Below are 23,253 nucleotides of genomic sequence, written 5' to 3' on the forward strand. Positions count from 1 at the left end.
ATTATTAATTTAGACATGTATTAAAGGAGTAATGGAATATGATTACAGTATTTTTTTGTTAAGCTATAATATTTGTATTTATACAATAAAAAATTAGGCTATGGTTTTTCATAACAAAAACCATTTAGTTACATTTTACCATGGTAGTGAGGTGTAAAAAAGTAAAATCCTAACTCAAACAGGCAGGATATTTAAATTTGACCTTATGAGGTCTCAATTTTTACAATGTTAATGTTTTTGTTAATGAACATAAATGTACATCTGCATCCTAACTCAAGCTACTGCTATTGTCAACTCATGCTACTGTCAAATGTGTTTTTCTAAGAGACAAAACATATGATATTATGTGCCGAAGAATATTCTACCTCAGATTTGTGAGATGTTCACCTGTGTTTGTCATGTTCTGATAATAAAGAGTAGTTTAAACCACAATTAACTGTCTGGTTTCTACAACTTTCACTTATCACCTTTGAAATTAAAGCTACACTGTGTAATTTTTTAAGTTGATTCTTAGCAAAAAAAAACACTTTGTTCTTTCAAAATGATATGTGCTCATTAATGTGTAATTACTTCCACCAACTAATCAAGTATTCTCATAAGCGTAGAATCTGCCATTTTGAATACATACGAGCGAGTCGCTCGAATGGCGGCAGCCATGTTGCGCCTCCATCTTGAAAATACATTAGCCAAAGAGGGACAAACCTGGAAATTCAAGCTTCGCCTTTCGCGTTTTTACACTCAGTGGCACCGTGACGAATGCGAGGGGGAGATTACTCGTGACTGCCGGCAGATTTGAAATAATACGGCCACCGTAGGAGTTAAAACGCCCTCGGAATGGGAGGGGCTAGAAAGTAATATTCAGTTGGTAGTCATAAACAATTTCACCGCTAGATGGGAGAAAATCCTACACAGTGTAGCTTTAAGCATCGTTTGAGACTCTAATATAAGAGCATGTATTGGCATCATTAGCGTGCTCATCCTGGCTCCAGCGGCCACCTCAGGGCAGATTAAGGATGACTGACTGCCCTGATGACCATCAGACCCCTGCTTAAGGAGGCCGAAGTTATTTTGGTCCGTTGCTATTGTTTGCAGAGGTCCTTGTATCCTTAATCTCAGTGAGGAATTGTGGGTAGCCTTAGCCCCTTGCTGTGAATTGTGAATACAAAAGGCTTCGTCTTTACCCTGCCTAACTAACTCTTACAGTTCAGTTCTGCAGCATGACAAAGGCACTTTGTTAATCGTCAAATCCCCTCAGGCATGCACATATAACCCCTGCTGATGGCAGGACGGGGACAAAAGAAACCTCATTGCTTATGTTACCATTCCTTAAAGACAGGTGGATTCTCTTACTCCTTTCCTTTTTTTCTTCTCCCTCTCTTTCTGTCCCATTGCCTTTCTCTCTTTCTGTCTTTCTCCCACCCCCACCTCTTTCAACATATGTTTCCCTCCCTCATTAAGAGTAGGTGGAGCTACTCAACTGTAAAGAAGTGTCACTGTGTGAGGTCAGTGTCCTGTGTTTTTCGAGGAGGACTGAGAGCTGTCAATCATTGTGGAAGACTGCTGCTTTTGTTTTTTAGATGACAAGAGTTTCTTAATTGTTAGTGGTACTTACATACTTAGGGTTACAACAAACTCTAACCCCAAGGGCCCTATCTTGCACCCAGCGCAATTGACTTACACCGACGCATGTATCATTCCTATTTTGCACCCGTGCACAGCGGACTTTTCCCTCCACAGACGCACGTCGGTAAATTAGGAAATTAACTTGCGCTCCCGGGGGCGGTTCAGTGCAAAGAGGAGGCGTGTTCCAGCGCAAACGTTCCCTGGTGCTATTTTGCAGGTTTAGAAAACCATACATTATTACAAGGAAAAATATTAACACACGAGGGAAATCATTATTGTGTCCACGAAGACAGGCATAATAGGCATAAATCTAGCTTACACATTTACCCAAATTATTATACGCCTGTTTAACCGAAGCTAATTTGGGTGGGTTTCTCCATCCCCAACGTCTCTTCTCTGTGTTTTACGGCCCTGACAAGAACGTCGGTCTCCTCGGCTGTGAACCGCTCCTGGCAAATCCGCCTTTATAATAGCAATCTGAATCTGCCATGGAACAAGCACGCCTGCTCTTAAATGGAATGTGAGATGTCGCTCTGATTGGTTTATTTCACATTACGCCCAAACCACACCTATGAATAATGAAGCTACTTCAGACCAACCCATTTTAGATTTGCGTCGCCGAGACCCACCCACAAAGTTACTTGCGTTTCGCGCTTGATACTTGCGTTTCAGATCGTTAAAATAGGGCCCTTTGAGTTACAACAAACTCTAACCCCAAGTATTAAACACTGTGTCTATGGCCATGAGCGATACCTAAAACTGTATGACTTGTTGAGGTGAGATATTATTTTTTAAACCAGTCATACTTATGATTTTCATACATTGGACAATAAACAGCGCAAAACGACAGGTCACCACTAACAATTAAGAAACATCTATGGGTATCCCTTCAATAGCCTTATAAATGAGCTAATAAATAAATTGTAGCGAATTAATGGTGGAACCCCAGCCTACATTATTAGGTTACTAGATTGTTAAACACAAGTAAAATAAAATGGCACAAAGGCATTTTGGCATTCATGGCACAAACAATTTTACATTGTGTAGCCTATATGTCTCACATAATGTCATTGCTATGCAGTAGCTAGGGTCTTCTGGATGTTCCTAGGATTTTTGAAGATGGTGGCCAAGTCAAAAGAGCCTTAAGTCTCTATTATACTCTATTTCATAGTTTTCATTGTAAATCCATGTTTTCTTTTTTTTTTTTTTTGAAGAAATGGCACCGATATGGATATTTTTGGGTGAACTAACTCTTTTAGTTGTAAATCTTAAATGTAAATGTTTGAGTGGTCTATTCATCATTGAGGGTGACAGGAGGTCACTACTGTCATGTTGAGACTGGAATGTAATTGTTTGTGTGTGTGTGTGTGTGTGTGTGTGTGTGTGTGTGTGTGTGTGTGTGTGTGTGTGTGTGTGTGTGTGTGTGTGTGTGTGTGTGTGTGTGTGTGTGAGAGAGAGAGAGAGATAAAAAAAATGGCTCACTCCTGCTCTGCATACACTTCTGTCACATTAGTGCCTCTCCATCATGATAAGACTGGGTCTAACTGAGTCTTTCGGGCTTGTTTGGTTTAGTTTAGGTTCTAATTGGGCCTGCTGTTCCATCATGGCAGCTGTAATTAAGTTTTGGTTGGCGGATTAATCGCTTTAGGGGATTGGGGGTTAAGACCCAGTGCTGGACTTATTTAGTGCTTGACATCAGGTGTTTGCGGAGTAGAAATAGGGAGAAAAAAAACAAATTATGGATTTGGAGTTAAAGTGATTTCCAGGCATAGGAAAAAATCTTGGGAATTAATAAAATCTTAATCTTATTGATCAAAATGTGTGGCCAGTACTGTTATCCTACGTTTATTGATCACATTTTTATGCCTTGCAAACCTAAACGTTATTGTTAATTCAAAATCATTGTGTAAAAATTGTGAGACTGATTTGTGATCATATTAAAAATATCTGTTAGATCTGGTTGGGGAAAAAAAAATCAGTAATGTTTTGCAGCAAATGTGTATGAATTAATAGCTTGTATGGAGTTACATTGCAGCCGTATAATTTCTAGATGGAAAAACTGAAAAAATCACTTTTTGTAAATTGTAAAAATATATATGTGTGTTTATATATATATATATGTATAAATATGTGTGAATATGTTATGTGTGTGTGTGTGTATACATATATATATATTAAATGGGCCAGTGCCCATGCCAGCAGCCAAACTCCTCATTGTTTAGCCCTGATCAGTGTTGTGGTTTTCTCCACAGATACAAACACTGAACCACACTGTTGTATCCATCTCTACCTGTGTCTTATTTCAGGTCTGTTAGTCGTCTCACAGCACACTACAGTACGTTTCCTCTGTGAGCAGGGTGTCAGGTAATTAGGTTGCAGGTCATCTCTAAGCAGAGGCTCAGATTCAGAGCATGAGGTCTGACAGGCGGCACATTAATTGATCGGTTCCCCAAAGCCGTATGTCTTAAATGTGCTAAATGACATTAGACGAAAGGTCAACAGGGGTTAAAAGGCGGGGACAGGCTACTTTCACCCACCATTAGAGATAATTGAAGTGAATTATTTTGCATCATTTATACAGTGAATGCCAGGCCGGCCCACAAACCTGTTCTTTTTTTTGCACTGATTTGTCAGTGTATCTGATTCAGTCTTCCATTATTCACTTTCCATTCAGTTCTAGGTCAGGTTGTATTACAGTTAAAAGTCTCCAATTTATATATCATGTGTTGAAGACACACACACACACACACACCTCAGTAACAGGATTGGGACGCAGCAGGTGTTTGTGATCTTGAAGCGGACAGGTGAATCAACAGCAGCTGATTTAGCTTGAGCTCAATCTTTAATTAAGTCTCATTAACTCTGATAAATAGGTCTGCCAGTTGACCAGCATTTTATTCATCTGGCCACATAAAAGCTCTTTAGCTTTGTTTACACTGCACACAAATCAGATTTGTTTCTTACCATGTGATCTTTAGGACTGATTGTTTGCACTGTTGAAGTCGGGTTTGTTCAGACAGCGTATAGATAGACAATATCTGATATATACATCAGTTGCTGTCAACTGTGACAAATGCTTTGAATATGTCACAGAGCAACATGACATGGTCTATAAACTTAGTGTTTTAGTCCAAGCTTGACCTTTCAAAGACCTTTGATCTTACCCTGGAATACTGTGGAATTACATATAAAAAAAATGGGATTTTTGAATGCGAGTCTAAATGATACGGCCTCTAATCATTTGGCTCTGAACTGATGAGAGAGTTGTGGTCCTGTAATGATGGAGAATAGGGAGGAGAGATTTCCACCAGAACTCTGTGGCCTCCTCAGAGACTTGCTGTGAACGAAGAGAATGAGAATAGAAGGATTTAGGCAGTGAGAGTGTCAAAGATGTGGACAGAAGATGGGATGCTACTTGAGCCCTATTAAATGTTGCTCCCTTAATGCTGCTTGGTCTGCACAAATTCACAAGTATTGTTCTTATGTGCCGAACATGAAATGAACACAGAGTGACTGCGCTGGAAACTTGACTTGCAGAATGAACCAATTTAGAGGAGAGTGAAAGTTTTGTTCAAACCTATTGTAACCACTAGATGGCGCTGATTATACAGTGTTTCACAGTCCTCTTGACACCTCCGCCTTTGGAAAGGCATTTTAAACGTAACATTGACTTTATTATTTACATTGTCATTGACATTTTCCAACATGTATTATTCAGTGTTTTTTATTTTTTTATTTTTTTATTGTTTATTTATAGACTAATACAGTTTATTAATATTTTGAATTAGCTTTAATTTAAGATTTAGTAATTTTATGTACTTTTGTAATTTTTTATTAGTTTCTGTTTTATATACAGTGCTATGCATACGTTTAGACACCCATGCTAAAGTTGACTAAAAAGAGGAATAAAAAATCATATTTTGGAAATTGAACTTAATGCCTTAATTAAAAAAAATTAGGAAAAATCCAACCTGTAAGGACACCAAATTCCCATAGAGGCAGGCAGATTTTTATTTTTAAAGGCCAGTTACTTCATGGATCCAGGATACTATGCATCCTGATAAAGTTCCCTTGGCCTTTGGAATTAAAATAGCCCCACATCATCACATAGCCTTCACCATACCTAGAGACTGGCATGGCCAAAGGCCAAGGGAACTTTATCAGGATGCATAGTATCCGGGATCCATGAAGTAACTGGCCTTTAAAAATAAAAATCTGCCTGCCTCTATGGGAATTTAACATAGGGGTGTCCAGACTTATGCACCCTGTATTTTAAGGAAGAACATTTATTTATTTACGATACATTATTCATTCACAAAGAAAATTGGTGTCCTTAAAGGTTGGATTTTTCCACATTTTTTTAATTAAGGCATTAAGTTCAATTTCCAAAAGATGATTTTTTATTCCTCTTTTTAGTCAACTTTAGCATGGGTGTCTAAACGTATGCATAGCACTGTATATTTTATATAGCTTTAATTAAAAGTTGTAGTTTTTATTTGTTTTATTTGTAGTACTTTTAATGCTTCAACTATGTACTGAATTCAGTGAAGAAATTATTATAATTACATCAACTAAACATACTGCTATTTGCATTCGGTGTTGCAAAGATGCACACCTGTTTGGATACAGAGAATTGCTTTTGTTGTTAAAGAGAAATATGTGGGCCCTCTCAAAGGTAATCCCAGAAGCGTTTTAAAGTTCAATATTTGATCAGTGAATTACCCAGACTCCTTTGGGACTCCTCAGAGGGAGAGGCAGGTTATACAAGTGGTCTTAGGATCTATATGAAATGAACTCTCTTTTAACATCTCTGGCGCTTCATCATATTGATAGGACACAGGAGAGGAGGAGGAGGGGAAGATTTGAGTGATTTCGAGCCCCTTCTTTCATCGTTCCCTGCATAATTCAGAGAGAGAGAGGACAGGTTTGTGGGATAGGATTACTGGATATACAAACCCCCTTTACACAACCCCTCACCCTTGAGCTTGCACTTGAGGGTCAATTTGCCACTTAACGAAATGAGTCTTTCCAAATCCAGGTGTCCTCAAAGATGCCTATTTGTATATTTTCTCTGCTTCAAGATGGCTAAATGTCGGTAAATTAAGCACTATGTGTTTTAATGTGGAGTGAAAATCTGCAGCACTATCATGGCAGCTGTCTTACTTATTAAAAGCCTGTTAATTTGCACATCCCCATGCTCATGCTTCCATTAAGAGTCTCTATGGACTGATCCGTAATTGTTATCTCTCCCAATTTTCCTCTTTATAGATATGTCTCTACCTATGTGTGTGAATGTGTGTCTGTCTGTGTGTGTGTGTGTTAGTAATGCAGCATATTTATGCTCTGAATCCCTGCTCTCTCGTGTTAATGACAAAAGGGATAGATTGGTGTCCCGTTGGTGCATCCTGGCATCGTCACGTCCTGTTTCCACAGCAACAGTGACTCCATCTCCTCCCTGAGGCTGAAGTCTCAGTGGAAATCTGACTAAAATAATGTTGCAAATCCCTCACATGGTTGCATTTGACTAATTGGCTGTTATATTCCTCATTTTCTCCCAGTTTTATCAGTTTGAAGTGTCCTATAAGAGCTTTGTTACCCTTGGCAAATTCCTTTTGTTGTTTATCAAATCCCGGGGGTTTGTCCAGAATCTGATGAAGTTTGAACTCCGGATGCAGACTGTGACTTAATCACGCACCATTTCTCTCCATCGACTACCGGTTCCTGCCTATGGTGGCAATGGCAAATATGGGTCATTTTGCTCCAGTCCATTGGAATCACACATATTTACCCCCCGTCCCCAGAGATCCCCCCTCATCATGATCACGAGCTCTATGGGGAATCTAGCGCCATGCTGCTTATTGTCTCCTAATCAGGCCTAGCCATCCTGCAGCTCATTGCTTTTGACGCTCTTCGATTTCGTCTCGCCCTTATAGGGTCAGTGTTGATTGGCTGAGCAACATTTGCCAGGTTAGATTCACTTATCCATTACATTAATGCAGACTAGAACCTTACCAACCCCTTATGATCCATTCAAATGCTGGCGCTAATACTGACAAACCTGAAAACTTAAGGTGCCCTTTTATTCTTAAATATACACTGCCATACAAAAGGTTGGGGTCAGTAAGGTTTTTATAAATTAAATTAATACTTTTATTCAGCAACGATGCATTAAATGGTTCAAAAGTGATAGTAGACATTTATATTCTTACAAAATTCATATTTCAAATAAATGCTGTTCTTTTGAACTTTCTAATCAAAGAAAACTGAAAAATGTATAATATATTCCAAAAAAAATATTAAGCATCACAACTATTTTCAAAATTTATATTTTTAATTTATTATTTTCAGTTTCAGTTTTCGGGCAAGTACATCCTGAATTTTTTGGTTTTGACCCATAATTTTCATTTCGGTGCATCCCTAATCATAAGAAATATTTCTTAAACATCAAATCAGTATGTTAGAATGAGTTCTGAAGGATAATGTCACAGACAAATATTTGAAATAATATTTCACAATGTTTCTGTTTTACTGTGTTTTTGATATACAGCCTTGGTGAGCATAAGAGACTTCTTTCAAAAACATTTGAAAATTTAATGTATACTGTATATCAGTTATAATGCACACTGTGGTTAATGACATGATCCTACTGTAAAATTTTAATTACTATCAGCCAGACATCTTTTTCAAACGCACTTTTATTTCAAAGAATGGTCTTGATCTTTAATGTTATTGAATTTGCCCCACATATCAAAGCAAATATCACATGTGCGTTTGCAGGACGGTCTTTGTCTCAATCTTTAATTTAAGCAGGACTAGACAGAACACGCGACTTGTCCACCCTGATGAATTCAATGAGCTGCATTAGAGGTTGATCATGTGATGAGACAAGCACACAGTCTTTGAAGCATCAAATTGACATACTATCCCCATGACCTTTTAGAGCCAGCATCTCCACCTATTGCATTTAATGCACAAAAGGCTTGAGACAAAGACTGCTTTCCAATTATTTGACCTGTCGCTCAAATCCATATTGCAGAAGACTTCGTTAGACGAAGGTGTGTGTGCATGTCTGATGTGTCCTTAGACGCCCCGGTGTGTGTGAGTTTCACTTGTTTCCATGCATTCTGCCTCATCTAATTCTCTGAACTCTGTGCATTAGGGAAACAGAGAGCTTTGTGTACTTTGGCAGGTCATCGCAATGGAACATCTTCAGCTGATGAGGTGCCATGAGACTGGTGCTCAAACTGAAGCTTTTCTTCAGTAATGGCTCCCCTCAGACAGCTGCTGTGCATGGGGTCCACAGGCACGTGGACATGTTTATGCATTTGACAGATGTTTTTAAACATGCATTTCAAGTATGCATTTTTATTAGAGTCAAACCTATGCTCTTTGATACTTTTTTTCAACAAGGATGCATTGAATTGATCAAAAGTGGGAGTAAATACATTGAAAACGTTACAAAAGATTTCTATTTCAAATAAATGCTGCTCTTTTTAACTTTCTAATCATCAAAGAAAACTGAAAAATGTATCATTTTCAAATATAATCATCAAAGAATCCTGAAAAACATGTATTATGGTTTCCTCAAAAATATTAAGTGGCATGACAGTTTTAACGTGTAATAAAACATTTTTCTTGAGCATCAAATCAACATATTAGAATGATTTCTGAAGGATCATGTGACACTGAAGACTGGAGTAATGAGGCTGAAAATTCAGCTTTGCATCTCAGCAATAGAAAACATTTATTTTAAATTTTAATAATATTTTATTACTGTTTTTACTGTATTTGTTTGACCAAATATGCAGCCGTGTTTGAGCATAAGAGACTTCTTTCAAAAGTATTAAAACGTCTTACCGACCCGAAACTTTATCATGTTTTATACGAGTATATCATGTTAAATGGAGAGAAATGGGCTATTCCCTTTTAATAGTATTGAAACAGAAAGGCACGAATAAATTTCAGTCAGCCCTTAAATCTCCCCACAAAACAGACAGAATTACGGCTCTCTCACCATGTCTGAACAAAACTGCCTTAGTGTCCACACAAACGGCTCTAACGGATCTAACCCCTCAGAGGGAAACTCGCTGAAAAGACTGTGTGTGAGGGGGACACATTAACAGCTACCCGCCTGGTGTCCTGTAAAAAAGCAACTTGCGGGCCATTGCACGCCTGTTTGTGTTTAGAAAACAGACTGTTGTTGGTCTTATTTATAGCCAGCCAGGGTGGTTATTCTCTTTTAGACAAGAAAACAGACACAGAGGCCAAATATAACTGTTCCTGGGGTGTAGGAAGCTGATTGGACATTAGTGAAAGCATAAATAAATAAAAAATTCACACAATAGTAGGACTACATTTGGTTTATTATTAGTAATCATTGAAATCATTTCCTCTCTCCCAGTTTAAAATTATATGCGGATACAACTGTAAGCAAGTTGTTTTCTGGTAGTAAAATGTATTTATATATTTATTAACCCTTTAGAACTGAAGCTAAAATAGGTGTTTTTCACATAATTAGATTTTTTTACTGTAAAATTCTAAAACAATGTGCTATCTTCATGTGCAAGGTGTCATCTTTTTCAGAAAAAGATAAGCTTTCAACAAATTACAGTTATTGACCACAGTTACTGTGTGTGGTGAGTTTGTAAATAGAATTTAAATAGACAAAAATAAAAAAAACGAGAATAAATGTACTGATTTTTATTTAGAAAAAAACTGAAAAAATCATGAACGAAAGAAACTAACACTTTAAAGTTGAAAAATGAACTATAATACATATATACAAGTCTTTTTTGTGACATTGGGTTGCACAGTTTTCATTTAGGACACTTTTTTTTCATACACGCACACATACAAATGCACACATTCATAGGCACGCACACATACACATGCACGCACTACATGCTTAGATACGTGAAAGAGTAACGGCCATCCGCCTCCCAAATTTCATTAAAAATCATCCCAATCCCCTCTTCTGCCGTCTAACTCTTCTTTCGCCATGTATTTGTTCGTTTCTTTAATTATTTTATGCAATCCAAAACACTCTAACCTGCCGCGCGTCGTATCTCTCTGTTCAAATCCTTCCATCCCGCGCTGCTGTCATTTACAGACGGAAAGCATGACATTACCGTAATAAGCCGTGTATTGGCGGAAAGCGCACGATGTCTACTTTCAGGAACTATTTGAATTATTTTGATAGTGCAAACGGAGTTACAGTGACATGAATACAGCTTGGTTGGCTGTGTCGTCGACGACACATCCGGTTTTAAAGGGTTAAATCTGGCTAATGATTATAATTTTTCTTCTTACACCTTTTTAAAACGTTTTTGATCATTTTATATGAACATTCATATAAGGTCTTTCCTCAGAGAGACACTTGTGAAGCTCGGGGGAGAAAATTGCGCTTTTACCTAATCCCTATAGGAGTTTCCCCACACTAACTAGTGATCTGAATAAATTTTCTGTGATTTTTCATTCATAAAGAAGCCGTCTCATTACTCGCAACAGCTAATGCTTCCCCTTCCTTTCTGACCCCCCTTTGGATTTAGTTTTATTGCATCTCTCTTTCATGCTCAGCTTTTCTGTGTTCTCACCAAGGTGTGGCTTTCTGAACGACTCCACTTCAAAGGGAATCATTTTTCTTTTCTTTGAGCATCCCTCCTTTTTTGTCAGAACTTTATTCAGCTCATCAGTGCTGGCGTTTGTTGTCTGTTGAAGGTTCTCCTCCCTCAGTTAGCTTGTACGTTACGTGTGCTTTATTCAGCCTAGCTTTAACCATTAGACGTCCATAATAAGTTCGTTCTCGTTGACGATACAATAGCGGGGAATGCCTTCACTGAGAGGCCCAAGCCTATTATTCAACACAATGCTTGACCTTTTATACACACACATACTCTCTTGCAGACACGCTACGGCCAGACATGGCTTGAGTCTCCTTTTCAGGACACAACACAATACATCGCTACTCCTGCATGAACACGACTGGCTTGAGGAAACTTCTCGCGGGATCGGTGGAGTGTCAAACGCTCGAGTGCTCTGTCTGGATGTTTTCAGTCCATCCCTCTGTTAACAAGCCTTATCTGCAAAATCAAACTAAATGCTAATAAGCCCAGGCCTGATTTCAAACGCTTTCCAACCCTGCAGCCTTTTATTGCCTTTCTTTCAGGACCAAGTAGGCGATGTTTGTTTTTATGCAGATTTCTCTTGTCTCATGTGTGGCAGTAGACGGTTGATAAGTGTTTTACTGCTACTGCGTCTCATAGTGAGGGATTGAGTGATTTGTTATGGGTAAATACAAAGTGTTTGGGGTCTGAAGAAAAAGCAGAATTAGAGTGTGTGTGTGTGTGTGCGCGCGCGCATGTTTTGCATTAACAAAAGATTCCTCTTGACTCATGGTGATGACCTCATCAGCTCCAGGCTTCCACTGTGATTTCTGAATTTTATTTATTTATTTATTTTTATTATTATTATATTTTTTTTGTGTGTGTCTTCATAGTCATGTTCTCCCTATATTTAAATTCAAACAATTTTAAAGTACTTTATAAGTGTGATTATTTATGTAATTGTTTGCCAAAGTATTAATACTAATGGTAAATTATTTCAGAGTAAACCTTATATAATACAGTATGCTATAAAATAAAACAGGAAAAATTTAAATACAGAAAAAGTGCCAGGAATGGTAATAATAGTTAATATATATTTTTAATTATTTAAATTTTAAATTACATTTTAATTTACATTTATTATATATTTGTTTATTATAATAGTATACAGACCCTTTCCAAAAAAAATTAATATCATGGAAAAGTTTATTTATTTCCATAATTCCATTCAAAAAGTTAAACTTCCATAGATTATAGATTCAGGGCCCACAACTTTCAAGTATTTAGCACGAAGTGCTCTGAAAATGTCCCGGTAGACGGCTGCATTGACTCTGGATTTAATAAAGCACAGTGGACCAAAGTCCTCTTTTCTGATGAGAGCAAATGTTGCATCTCATTTGGAAACCAAGGTCCCAGAGTCTGGAGGAAGAATGGAGAGGCACACAATCCAAGATGCTGGAAGTCCAGTGTGAAGTTTCCACAGTCTGTGTTGGTCATCGGCTGGTGTTGGTCCACTGTGCTGTCCACTCAACGCAGCCGTCTACCAGGACATTTTCAGAGCACTTCATGCTTCCTTCAGCAGACACGCTTTATGGAGATGCTGACTTCATTTTCCAGCAGGATTCGCACCTGCCCACACTGCCAAAATAACCAAAACCTGGTTCAATGACCATGGTATCACTGTGTAATTACTGTGTGATTTCATGTAATATTCTAATTTTTTGAAATCCTGTTTTCGTGGGTTTTATGAGCTGGAAGCCCAAATTATGTACAAATAAACAACTAAATACTTGAAATCATTTAAGTTGATCTATATAATCTATGGAAGTTTATAAGAATGGAATTATGGAAATAAATGAACTTTTCCATGATATTCTAATTTTTTGGAAAGGGTCTATATATATATATATAGTTTTATAATAAACTATAAATACAAAAATATTAATAAAACAGAAAAAAGGCATTAAAGGGATGCTCCACCCAAAAATAATAATAAATAATTCTCTCAGTATTTACTTACAGACACAAACAAAGAGTTTTCTAAAAATAATCCACATTTGAGTATTGACGCCACTGCACAAACAACCGTCACTTCTTGCACGCTCACAACATGCTTACATCAGGCTTCACAGAATCTTGTTTTGGATGGGAATCCCTTTAATGAACATTACAGTTATTCTAGAGAACAGATATACACAGACTTCTAGTAAATATGGTCGTCAGTGTCGTGATCTGAGTGTGTGCATCTCACGGTGTGTAGTTTCTCTTGCTTTCTTTCTATAGCGGCCCAGTGATTGCTGAAGTTGCAGGTCAGTCGTTAAAACAAGTAAGAAATGAGAGAAATGAATGTGTATAACGTTTGATTGCGTGTCAGAGGTGTGTGGGAAAGAGGCCCTGTGTCATTAAGACTGACCTTGAAGAGAAGAAAACAATCTTTCTAGCTAACCTGCAATTATATATGGATTTATGTGCATGTGCTCTCCTGCTTAATCTCTAACTCCTCTGAAATCCTGATGCTGCAGTGTGTCATTAATTCTATTTTCCTCCTTAAAGTTCAAAGGATTAGTTATCTTGCCATGGCACTTATTTGTGGATCAAACACGGTTTCATAGCCTGCAAAAACAGAAGACCCCAACTTTCTCTCTTTGCTCTAAACTGCAGATTGAAAATGCAGAATATTTGTGTTAGTTGTAGCATCAGTGACAGCTGTGTTTGTGTTCAGGATGTGAGAGCTGACCTCAGTAAACTGAACAAACACTCTGAACAGGTTCAGTGCTGGCATGAGGTCTCCTCGTACCTGCCACACACTCTCTGTTTCTCTTTTGCTAAGATAAATCAGACAAATGCTTTTAAGATCAGACCAACAGGCCCACAGGACAGGGTTTAAGGGGAAAGAAGAGGACAAATCAATCGGGATTACGGTAATAAGCACCAAAAGCAATGGCAGGAGAGTGAATGAGAAGTTTTTGAGAGGACAGAGAAATAGAGAGAAGGGCAAGATAAGAGATGAACAGTGTTACGCGTTAGTAACGCAAGGTATGTAATCTGATTACTTTTTTCTAGTAACTAGCAAAAGTATGGTATTGCTTTTACATTTACAACAAAATATCCAAATTACTTTTTCAAACAAGTAACGCAAGTTACTTTGTTTTCCCGTTTATTTATCCTGTCCCCATGTTTGGAGAAATCGGGAGTAAGTTGCAGTGGCTCGTTGAACATGACGGTTATTGTAGTTCTAGACTGAATGTGAAAAAGCTTTATTTATCTCACTTGCACAAAAACAGATTCAGTATCCCTCAAAATGAATCAAATCAAAATGCAAAATCAGGATATTATGCAAACCTTCATAATTGAATATGTTAAATAACACCAATATACTTTATGTATTTAATCTCACTTTATAAACCAATGTCTTTGCTGCTGACCTTCGATGATCTAATTCAACCATACCAATAAGCAAGTGTTTTTTAAAACATAAATTTGCATTTCCTTAAGTCTGAGACTTCATTTCACTTCATTTTACTTCAAGCAAGCCCAGCCCAAGTGAGAAAAAGTAATGTAACATTAATTTCAATAAAAGTAACAATAACGCAATTAGTTACTTTTTTTAGGAAGTAACGCAATATTGTAACACATTACTTTTAAAAGTAACTTTCCCCAGACACTGGAGATGAGTATTAAAATAAATTATATTCTAAAGTCGTCTTTTTTAGATTCAAAATAAAAGTTGAATTGATATTAATATGAATGTCATTAATCAAGTCACATATTTGATTAGTGACCTAAAATAGTACTGAATCCTGAATGCTTCTTATTTTGTAACATTACTTTTGTTTTAAATTTGTAAAAATCTTAAAACTTTTGAATTATGCCCAGGTTTACATAAGATTTTTATTTTTTTCAAGTTGAATTGAGAAATGAATATAAATGTCACAAATTTGCATATTTGATTAGTAGCCTAAAATAGTGCTGAATCCTGAATGCTAATTTATTTTATAGCATTATTTTTGTTTAAAATTTTACAAAATATGGAAACTTTTGGTTTATGTTGAGGTTAAAATAAATAAAAGATTTTCCATGTGCTCTCACACTTCATTTTAAGTTTTCTCCTGATGATGATTTTCACCTTTCACAATCGCAGGAAATAGTTTGAGAAAGCATGCGCGTGTGTGTGCGTGTGAAGAGGGAGGGATATGACAACTGCTCCATTACACATACACACACATAATGTGGGTCTGTCGGATGCAGAGAGCCCAGACCAAGTGTGAAAAGTGTGAGAGATTCAAGCAGTCTGATTGGCTGTTCAACTTCACCCCAGAATCTCATGAATAGATTTCTGACACTTAGCGAACATGCCTCACATCTGAATGCGGGAAACAAACTTTTGTGCAATTGTCATACATTTGCCATTTCTGTTCAAGTGACTAGCCATGAGGTATGTCACACTGTACGCATACATAAACACACACACAAGGTGCGTTTCCATTACAGATTTGCGCAAAACTTTTACGATTTTTTTCTAAATGTCGACAAAAAACTATTGCGAAATGACGGCGTTTCCATTAATCGATGTTATGCGACTAAACCTTAATTTTTTCCTCTCACAATAAGTAAAATCATTCCAAAAACCATGGCGACGGACGTTGGGAGGTTTATGTACTATATCCCAGCCACCGCACTGGCCATTATTATTAATCGAAGGAGATGTGTGTGTGTTTTCCAAGCGTTAATGGTAAGGAACGACCCTTATTATACTTGTGAGCGGCACAAATGAGGTGTTTCTGGGTGTTTCTCACTCATATCTGCTTCGAGGTCTTGATTGTGGCATTTATTTGAGGTTTAGAATCCATTATTCCTGTAATTCTTTTGTCTTTTATGAATTTAATAAAGAGCTCTGTCTCGTATTCTGTCCAAACACACCGCGTCATCTACGTCAGGTGACCTGTAAACGCGCAAAAACTGTTTCCATTGCAGTTTTGCGAAATATTTCTTTTTTCGAATTGCCTGAAAAACCTCCTCACGCGAGCGTAAAAACTTTTTTGCGATAAATGGGAGTTTTTGCGAAATTGACGTGTTTCCATTGGGCGTATTTTCAATTCGCAAAATTTGAAGGGTAATGGAAACGCGGCTACAGATAGACAGTCTGAAATGACTGTAATCCGGCAGTGACAGACCGTCTGTGGAGTGAGACCAGAACAATAGCGTGTTAATTACTGCAGCCGGCGTGAGCTACATAATCCTGATACTGTACGCGTGCCAGACAGCATGGAAACAGCGAGTCTGGAATACACACAAATGCACGTGCAGAGAGAACAGGCTCGAGAGGAAGAGGCCGGATATGCAGAGAAAAGCCTTACTGTGTGAATCTGGCAGTGAGTAAAAGAGAGCAGCACACACTTGTTTCCTCTTTTAGATTCACTTGTTACACATTTTAACCAGCAAATATAAGCAAGTAAAGATCAGGAATGGCCTAGAAGTGTGAGTTTGGCTTGTTGTGGGTGTGATTGGGATATTGTAGGGGGGAGGGGTGTTCAGTGCATTACCTCCTCTAGTTCAGTAATCATTTGCAACTCCATTCAGGTCCAAATTCACCCACCCTTCATCCCCCTTCCATTCAGATCCCTCTGCACCCCCTCATAATGAAAAGAAACAGGGTCATGGTGTGTGTGTGTGTGTGTGTGTGCATGTAGACAATGAGGCAGATTGTGTGTGTGATCTATATTCCAGTGGTCTAGATTCAGTGGTTGTGTGCTAACACGGCTTATCAGTGGGAGACCCGTTCCTTCTGTCCTCCAGCGAAGACCGAGACGGATGCGCACATATGTGAATGACGAAAGAATGAACACACACATGCCTGGTCACAACAGATGAAATCACAGCATCAGGGTCCGAAGTGAGAGTTTTATTGCTCAGAGGTTCTTCTTTCACAGCTCAGGAGACTTAATCAGTTCTTATTTATTCTTAAAATATCAGATGATTCTGCTAAAATGTCTTAAGAGAAATGAAAATTAACATATTTGTTGACCGGGCCGCCATTGGGGGACTATATATCTATATATTCAATATTATTCAGTTTATTCGGCTATTCGCTTTATTCAGCGATGATAAATCAAATGGATCAAAAGTGACAATAAAGACATATTTACATTTTTGCAGAAAATACTGTTATACTAAACTAAAATATTTTCAACGTTCATAATAAGAAATTTTCATGATAATAAGAACTTTCTTGATCACCAAATCAGCATATTAGAATTTCTGAAGGGTCATGTGACACTGAAGACTGGAGTAATGATGCTGAAAATTCATCACAGGACTAAATGACAATAAAAAAAATTTATGTTTTAAATTGTAATCACAGTTCTCATTATTACTGTTTTCTTTTTTATCAAATTAATCTAGACTTGGTGAGCATAAGAGGACGGGTTCTGGACGGGTCTTTTTCCTCTGTTTTAACTCATTGCCTTCTAGAAGAAACAGTAATACTACAGGGATTGCATTTGTAATGTTTCTTTCCTCTCCTGTTTGCTCGTGTATTAGAGTAGTAACAAAAAATGTCAGGATCTTGGCAAATCTGAGCACATTTTGAGACGCTATTGAGAAATCATCTTTGACTCTAGAGGAGACGCGTGTAAACATTCAAGCATCTTTTACATAGAAGAAAAATCTGAACTTTTAACAAAAGTCTCAATTTCAGCTTGTTGGGGCATAGGAGAAACAATTGCGCGATTAAAAGATATCTCGTTTGTGATTCTTGTATTAGAGGAGAAGCAGGGCGGATGCCTCGGATGAGCTGATCATATAGGAGAGCTCCTTGGTAACCGAAGAACAGATGAACAGAGGGGCATATACTACACCCCTCTCTCCAAGCCCCAGGGAAGCGTGTGTGTGTGTGTAGGGGAGGAGGAGGTGTTTCCCAGGGTTGGGTTGAGGGTGTGTGTGTGTGTGTGTGTATGAGTAGGAGGGGCTCATTGTTGAGGCGATAAGCGGTGATCAAATGGGGAGAGGCACATACTGACTTGTTGGCAAAAGGACACCAGCTTGTCGACACACACACCAGTCGTCCAGCGCTCCCGTGTACTGGGAGGCCGTCACAGTTCTACACAGGGTCCACCTGCCCTCACACACTCTGGAATAATGGTGTTCATCGGGACTTCACTCAAGTCAGTCATTAAATACTTCAAACGGAAGGGTAAGAACTCTTTGGCCGTGTTTGCCCAGTGCTGATGGAGATCAGACGGGTTTCTAGTTAGTCTTCTGAACTTGTTTAAATAGCGTTGTGTTTTGTTAATCTCTCAGCTTGTGGTTTCTTCTAATTTGAAGGGATTTCAGTGAATGTGCCAGGTCTTTGATTGTCAGGTGTGTAAGTTCAGAGTTCATATAGAGCTGTAAATCTGTATTTCAACATGGACTGATGAGTCATTTCCTGTACACTTAATAGAAAACCTAAAACAAACCTGTTAACACCTTGATGACCAGAGAATGACCAATGACCATGTATGAACAATAGTGCTTGTGTGCATCTTTTTTTTATACCTACACTTTTTTCAAATATGTATGTTAGACATGTGCAGTATATTAGTACTATATCAGTTATCAGCCAATAATAGTTTTTTTTATATAGTTTTAAAAAAAGTATAATTCTGTATTGATCAAAATTGTATGTGCATTCTCAATTCCCTCCTATTTTTACATCTCGTTTTCACTAGTTCTTTATTAACACTCATATTTTAATAACATTGTTAATTGATGTAATAAAAAAAATCTCAAAAAATTAGTTTTTAGATAAAATAGTATAGAATTTTTTAGTATGTAATATTACAAATGAAGAAAAATAGAACTTTATGATATTAAATATTTTAAGAATATTATAATTATAATATATTGTATTCTATTCATCAGAATTTATTATCAGCTCTTTTGAAATATGGTTGTATACAATTTGCACTTGAACCAGAAACTGGTTGATCTACTATGTAACCTTTAGTTCATTGACATAAAATGCCTTATTAGCTAAATTAAAAGGCAAACCTTAAAAAAAAACATAATCCAATGGTTAATAATAATTTTTAATAAATCTTTTTTGTTTGATATCTCAATTAACAAATTATAATATTATATATTATTATAAATTGATAAAAAATAAATTAAATTAAATTAAATTGTGATTCATGTTTAATTATGATCATTTATCTTTTGAGCTGAAATTTGGTGGATGAGCTCATTTTATTTCAGTGCTACACGTGGTGGTAACTGCAAAGTGTGTGTGTTTTGTGCGGGTATGAGCAGGACCAGAGGGATTATGGGAGTTTTCAATGGGCTGATTCTGAGTGCTGAGCTCAGGCTGATGTGGAGATTGATGTTGGGCACAATGCAGGTTTTTGTTCCTGCTGCCGCTCTCCTCACTCCCCGAGAGCACACACAGACAGGTTTAATGGGTTGAGGACCGGGCTATCTGAGTGCGAGTGTGTGTGTGTGTGTGTGTGTGTGTGTGTGTTTGTGTGTGTATTGCCCATTCTAGAATCATCTGATATTTACTGTAGGCACTTCAAAGGGCCTGCTCACTTTTATCTCTCCTACTGAGAGTAGTAAGGTTGTTTAATGCTAGTTGTGCATCTGGTTTTGTCCTCCTGCAAATGGTCCTCTTGATAGAATGAACAAATTTGCTTGAGTGTCTTTTTTGAATCGATGTGTTCAAGAACACTTTTAGAAAACCTTTATTTAGGGTCCTTCCAGTTCTGTCGGTCTGGTTATGTGACAGTGTTGGCTGGTTGGTAGATTATTGACCTGTTTAGTTGTTACCAATGAAGCCATGATTACATAACATTTAGGTACTAACCCTAGGCAAAAGCACAAATGAAATGAAAACTCAATGCATCAATATTTCCGACTGTGAACACTTTCTAGTCTGTGATTTGTTTTTTTGTTCAGAATAATACACGGCTAAATGCCTCAAGCTTGATGTTTGGTGGCTCTCACAGACTTAAAGCAGTTCACTTATGTCCTAAACAGAGAGATTCAGCACTTGATGATCAGTGTCGTTCAGTTTACAAACGGCTGTATTTGTAACGTGTTTTTCTACAGTACTGAATGCCCTCTGCATCCTCCCATGTGTTTGACTGCTTTGTCCCGCCTGATGTCTGCACATTCACAGATGATGCCTTTGAGGAGAAAGCGTCTCTTTGAAGCCCAGCATTGATTTGAACAATAAGTTCAAAGACCCAGTGTTGTGGTTAATAAACGGAGATAAACCTGGAGAAGGGATAAAAGAACATGTTTTCACACTTGGTTTGATTGCCCTGAGATCGAGTCCACCACCCTCCCCCTGTACTTTACTTTAGATCCAAACAACTGTATGTTGGCATCATCACTGTCTCTTTATATATATATATATATATGAAGACTTCAGATGCAAAATCTAGAAAAAAGTGTCTAGAACGATCATTTTTGTCAAGCTTGTATGTTTATGTTCAGTTATTTCACTTTAATGGCAATGAAAATGACCTATTAATTGTCATGAAAGTGAAATTACTGAACTTAAATATACAAGCTTGCTAAAAATGCTCATTTTAGAAGAAAATTTCAGATGGCACTTTGAGGCTTTTGCATCTGAAGTCTTCATATATATATATATATTGAAAGAGAGATTTGTAAATAGAAAAGTTATTTTAATAATATTTTATTTGTATTTTTGATCTAATAAATGCAGCTTTGCTGTGCATAAGGGACTTCTAAAAAACATTTAGAATTTTGACTCACCCCAAACTTTTTTCATGGTAGTGTATTGCACAATATTAATCTATTTATTTATTTATTTCAAATTCAAATTGAAATTCTCGCAAAGGCATTTGGCCTGAGTGATACCTGAAGCTGTGCACAGAAGCCCTTGATAGATTCATTTGCAGTCAAACATCATCATGTGTTAGTCTCTCTGAAGAGGGAGTAAGAAATCACTTCTATATTGAAAGTCCTGATGCCTCATGAATGAAGACAAAGGCCTCCCGTGGGCTCCGCTTGTCAAGTCTGGCAGCTCTCACATGATGGGCCATCACGGCCTAATGGCCCAGTGCCACCTGTGGACAGAGCTCCTCGCACCTGTGAGAGAACCCCCACCTCTGCTCCTCTACTTTCCCTTCCTCTCACGTTATAACGACCAGCCTGTTGTTCTCGTTTGTTTGCTGTCGGGACAGCTGGGGGTTCCAGCTCCAGGGGTCTTTCCTTCAACATTCCCCATGGCTCATTTGCACCTCTGCTAGGTAGTTTACTGGTCTTCCTGTTCACTTTGGGTCACTCTTGGTTCCAGTTTTTTGGGGTTCACTAATACCCCTTTTCCACCAAGGCAGTGCCTACTCGCGAACCAGTTCTTTGTGTTCCGACAGCCAAAGAACCGGTTCTCGGCCAGGAAAATTGGTTCCAAAGCGGCACCAACTCTTTGCTGGACTAGAACCGTTCTTTTACCACGTCATGCTTGCGTCGGGGGCTGGGGACGGGGTTATTGTCGAACTTCTTCTCGAACGTAACCTCCATCTATAGTAATCCAGTTCTAAACGTCTTCTTCTGACCCCAATATAGGATCGCAAAGCCAGGAGAAACATTTGCAGAAAGACGATGTAGTCCAACATTGTAATTGTTATGCTTGAAGTTGGGAAAGCTAAGACGTATGGCAACGTACACAGTGGCGTAACGACGTCATTCGCCGGGCTCTCTAGTCAGTGGAAAAACAAACAGGTTCTGAGGAGGTTCGCAAAATGAACCAACTTTGAACCAGCACCAGTTCCGAACCAGTTCTTTTTTTGCTGGAAAAGGGGTATGACTCAGTTGACTCAAAAGAGTCATTTTGGCTCCGTTTTGACTCACGGTGAGTCCACAAATGGACACATTTGGCGGCTATTACTTGCATTTGGCAAATCGTGCATGTCCTTTGTGTTGAGTTCAATGAGTTTTGCTAGAATAAACAGCTACATTTAGGTAATTTGAAATGTTTATAATGGCATATTAATAATTTCAAGTGTCTTTCTCTTTTTAGCTGTATCTAATCTGGATGAAGAGAAAAAGTGGACTGTGCACTACACGGCTCCATGGCACCAGCAGGAGAACGTCTTTCTGCCGGGCTCCAGACCGGCCTGCGTGGAAGACCTGCACCGCCAGGCCAAAGTTAACTTGAAAACAGCTCTCAGAGGTATGAGCCGCACACACCAGAATCAACCTCAAACCTGCTGCAGTTCTCATGAGATCAGCATTGCTATGGGAACAAACACACCGGGCAGCAGGTGAACGTGCCCATGATGTCACTCGTCGCTGTAAAGTGCACGCTGGACACCTGCGAAACGGCCTGTTAGTGACATCCAGGGGTCGATTTAACAGTACAGCTCAAGAGCAGATTCTCAAGACTGATCTAACAGTGCAGGTGGCTGATGTGAAGCCTGATTAATTATACAGGCACAGGTGTGTAGGTCATATTACTCTATTAGAGACCTCAGGCCTTCAGATGGCAGAGAGGAAGACTAGGGGACATGAGGACAGGTAGAGCTTTACCATCAAACACTGTTTATACTTCCCACTCACTTGTTATGTCTTTTCTTTCCTGGCAAGTCTCTCTTTGGTTTGGAAAAAACTCTGTCTTAGTGCTTAAACGGGCTTATTCTGCCAAGACAAACAACACTAGGCACATGTAGATCAGAGGAAGTTCACAAGTGTCTTGAATGTTTAATGACAGGCTAAAAAGCGTTTGTAAACCTGCTCGTCTCTATTTAAAGTCTTAGCCGACGGATAAGTGTTGAAGGAAACCGTAAAGGATTAGCAAACAAAATAAAGAGTGGTTTTGGAGAATTAGAGGAAGACATTTGAACAGTTTTAGTCATTTTAGACTCAAATTGTGCATTGCTCTTGTGCAAATATGTGGTTTGATTCCCATCTCTGGCATTTTTAAAGCTGAGGAGTGCAATTCTATTTCAGTTTAATATGCAAAAACAAAAACAACCATCAGTTTAACATGCAAAAACAGCCATTAAAGTAAGCCACTCTGATT

At 38.2% G+C, this 23,253-nt stretch overlaps 1 protein-coding gene across 6 annotated transcripts in view; it reads left to right on the top strand.

Moving 5' to 3' along the window:
• The window catches only part of nhsl1b (NHS-like 1b), a 114,825-nt gene that overhangs the window by 75,015 nt on the left and 16,557 nt on the right, over positions 1-23,253 (top strand). For 5 of the 6 annotated variants that reach the window (XM_084433374.1, XM_084433376.1, XM_084433375.1 and 2 more), the window contains exon 2: positions 22,252-22,404. In XM_084433374.1, the coding sequence (XP_084289500.1) occupies positions 22,252-22,404 (153 nt within the window). Of the gene's footprint in view, positions 1-18,314; positions 18,418-22,251; positions 22,405-23,253 lie in introns of those variants that run through there. The other variant, XM_084433378.1, reaches the window with a different exon arrangement.

The sequence above is a fragment of the Rutilus rutilus genome (genome assembly GCF_951802725.1).
Source record: "Rutilus rutilus genome assembly, chromosome: 15".
In the NCBI taxonomy this organism is placed as follows: Eukaryota; Metazoa; Chordata; class Actinopteri; order Cypriniformes; family Leuciscidae; genus Rutilus; species Rutilus rutilus.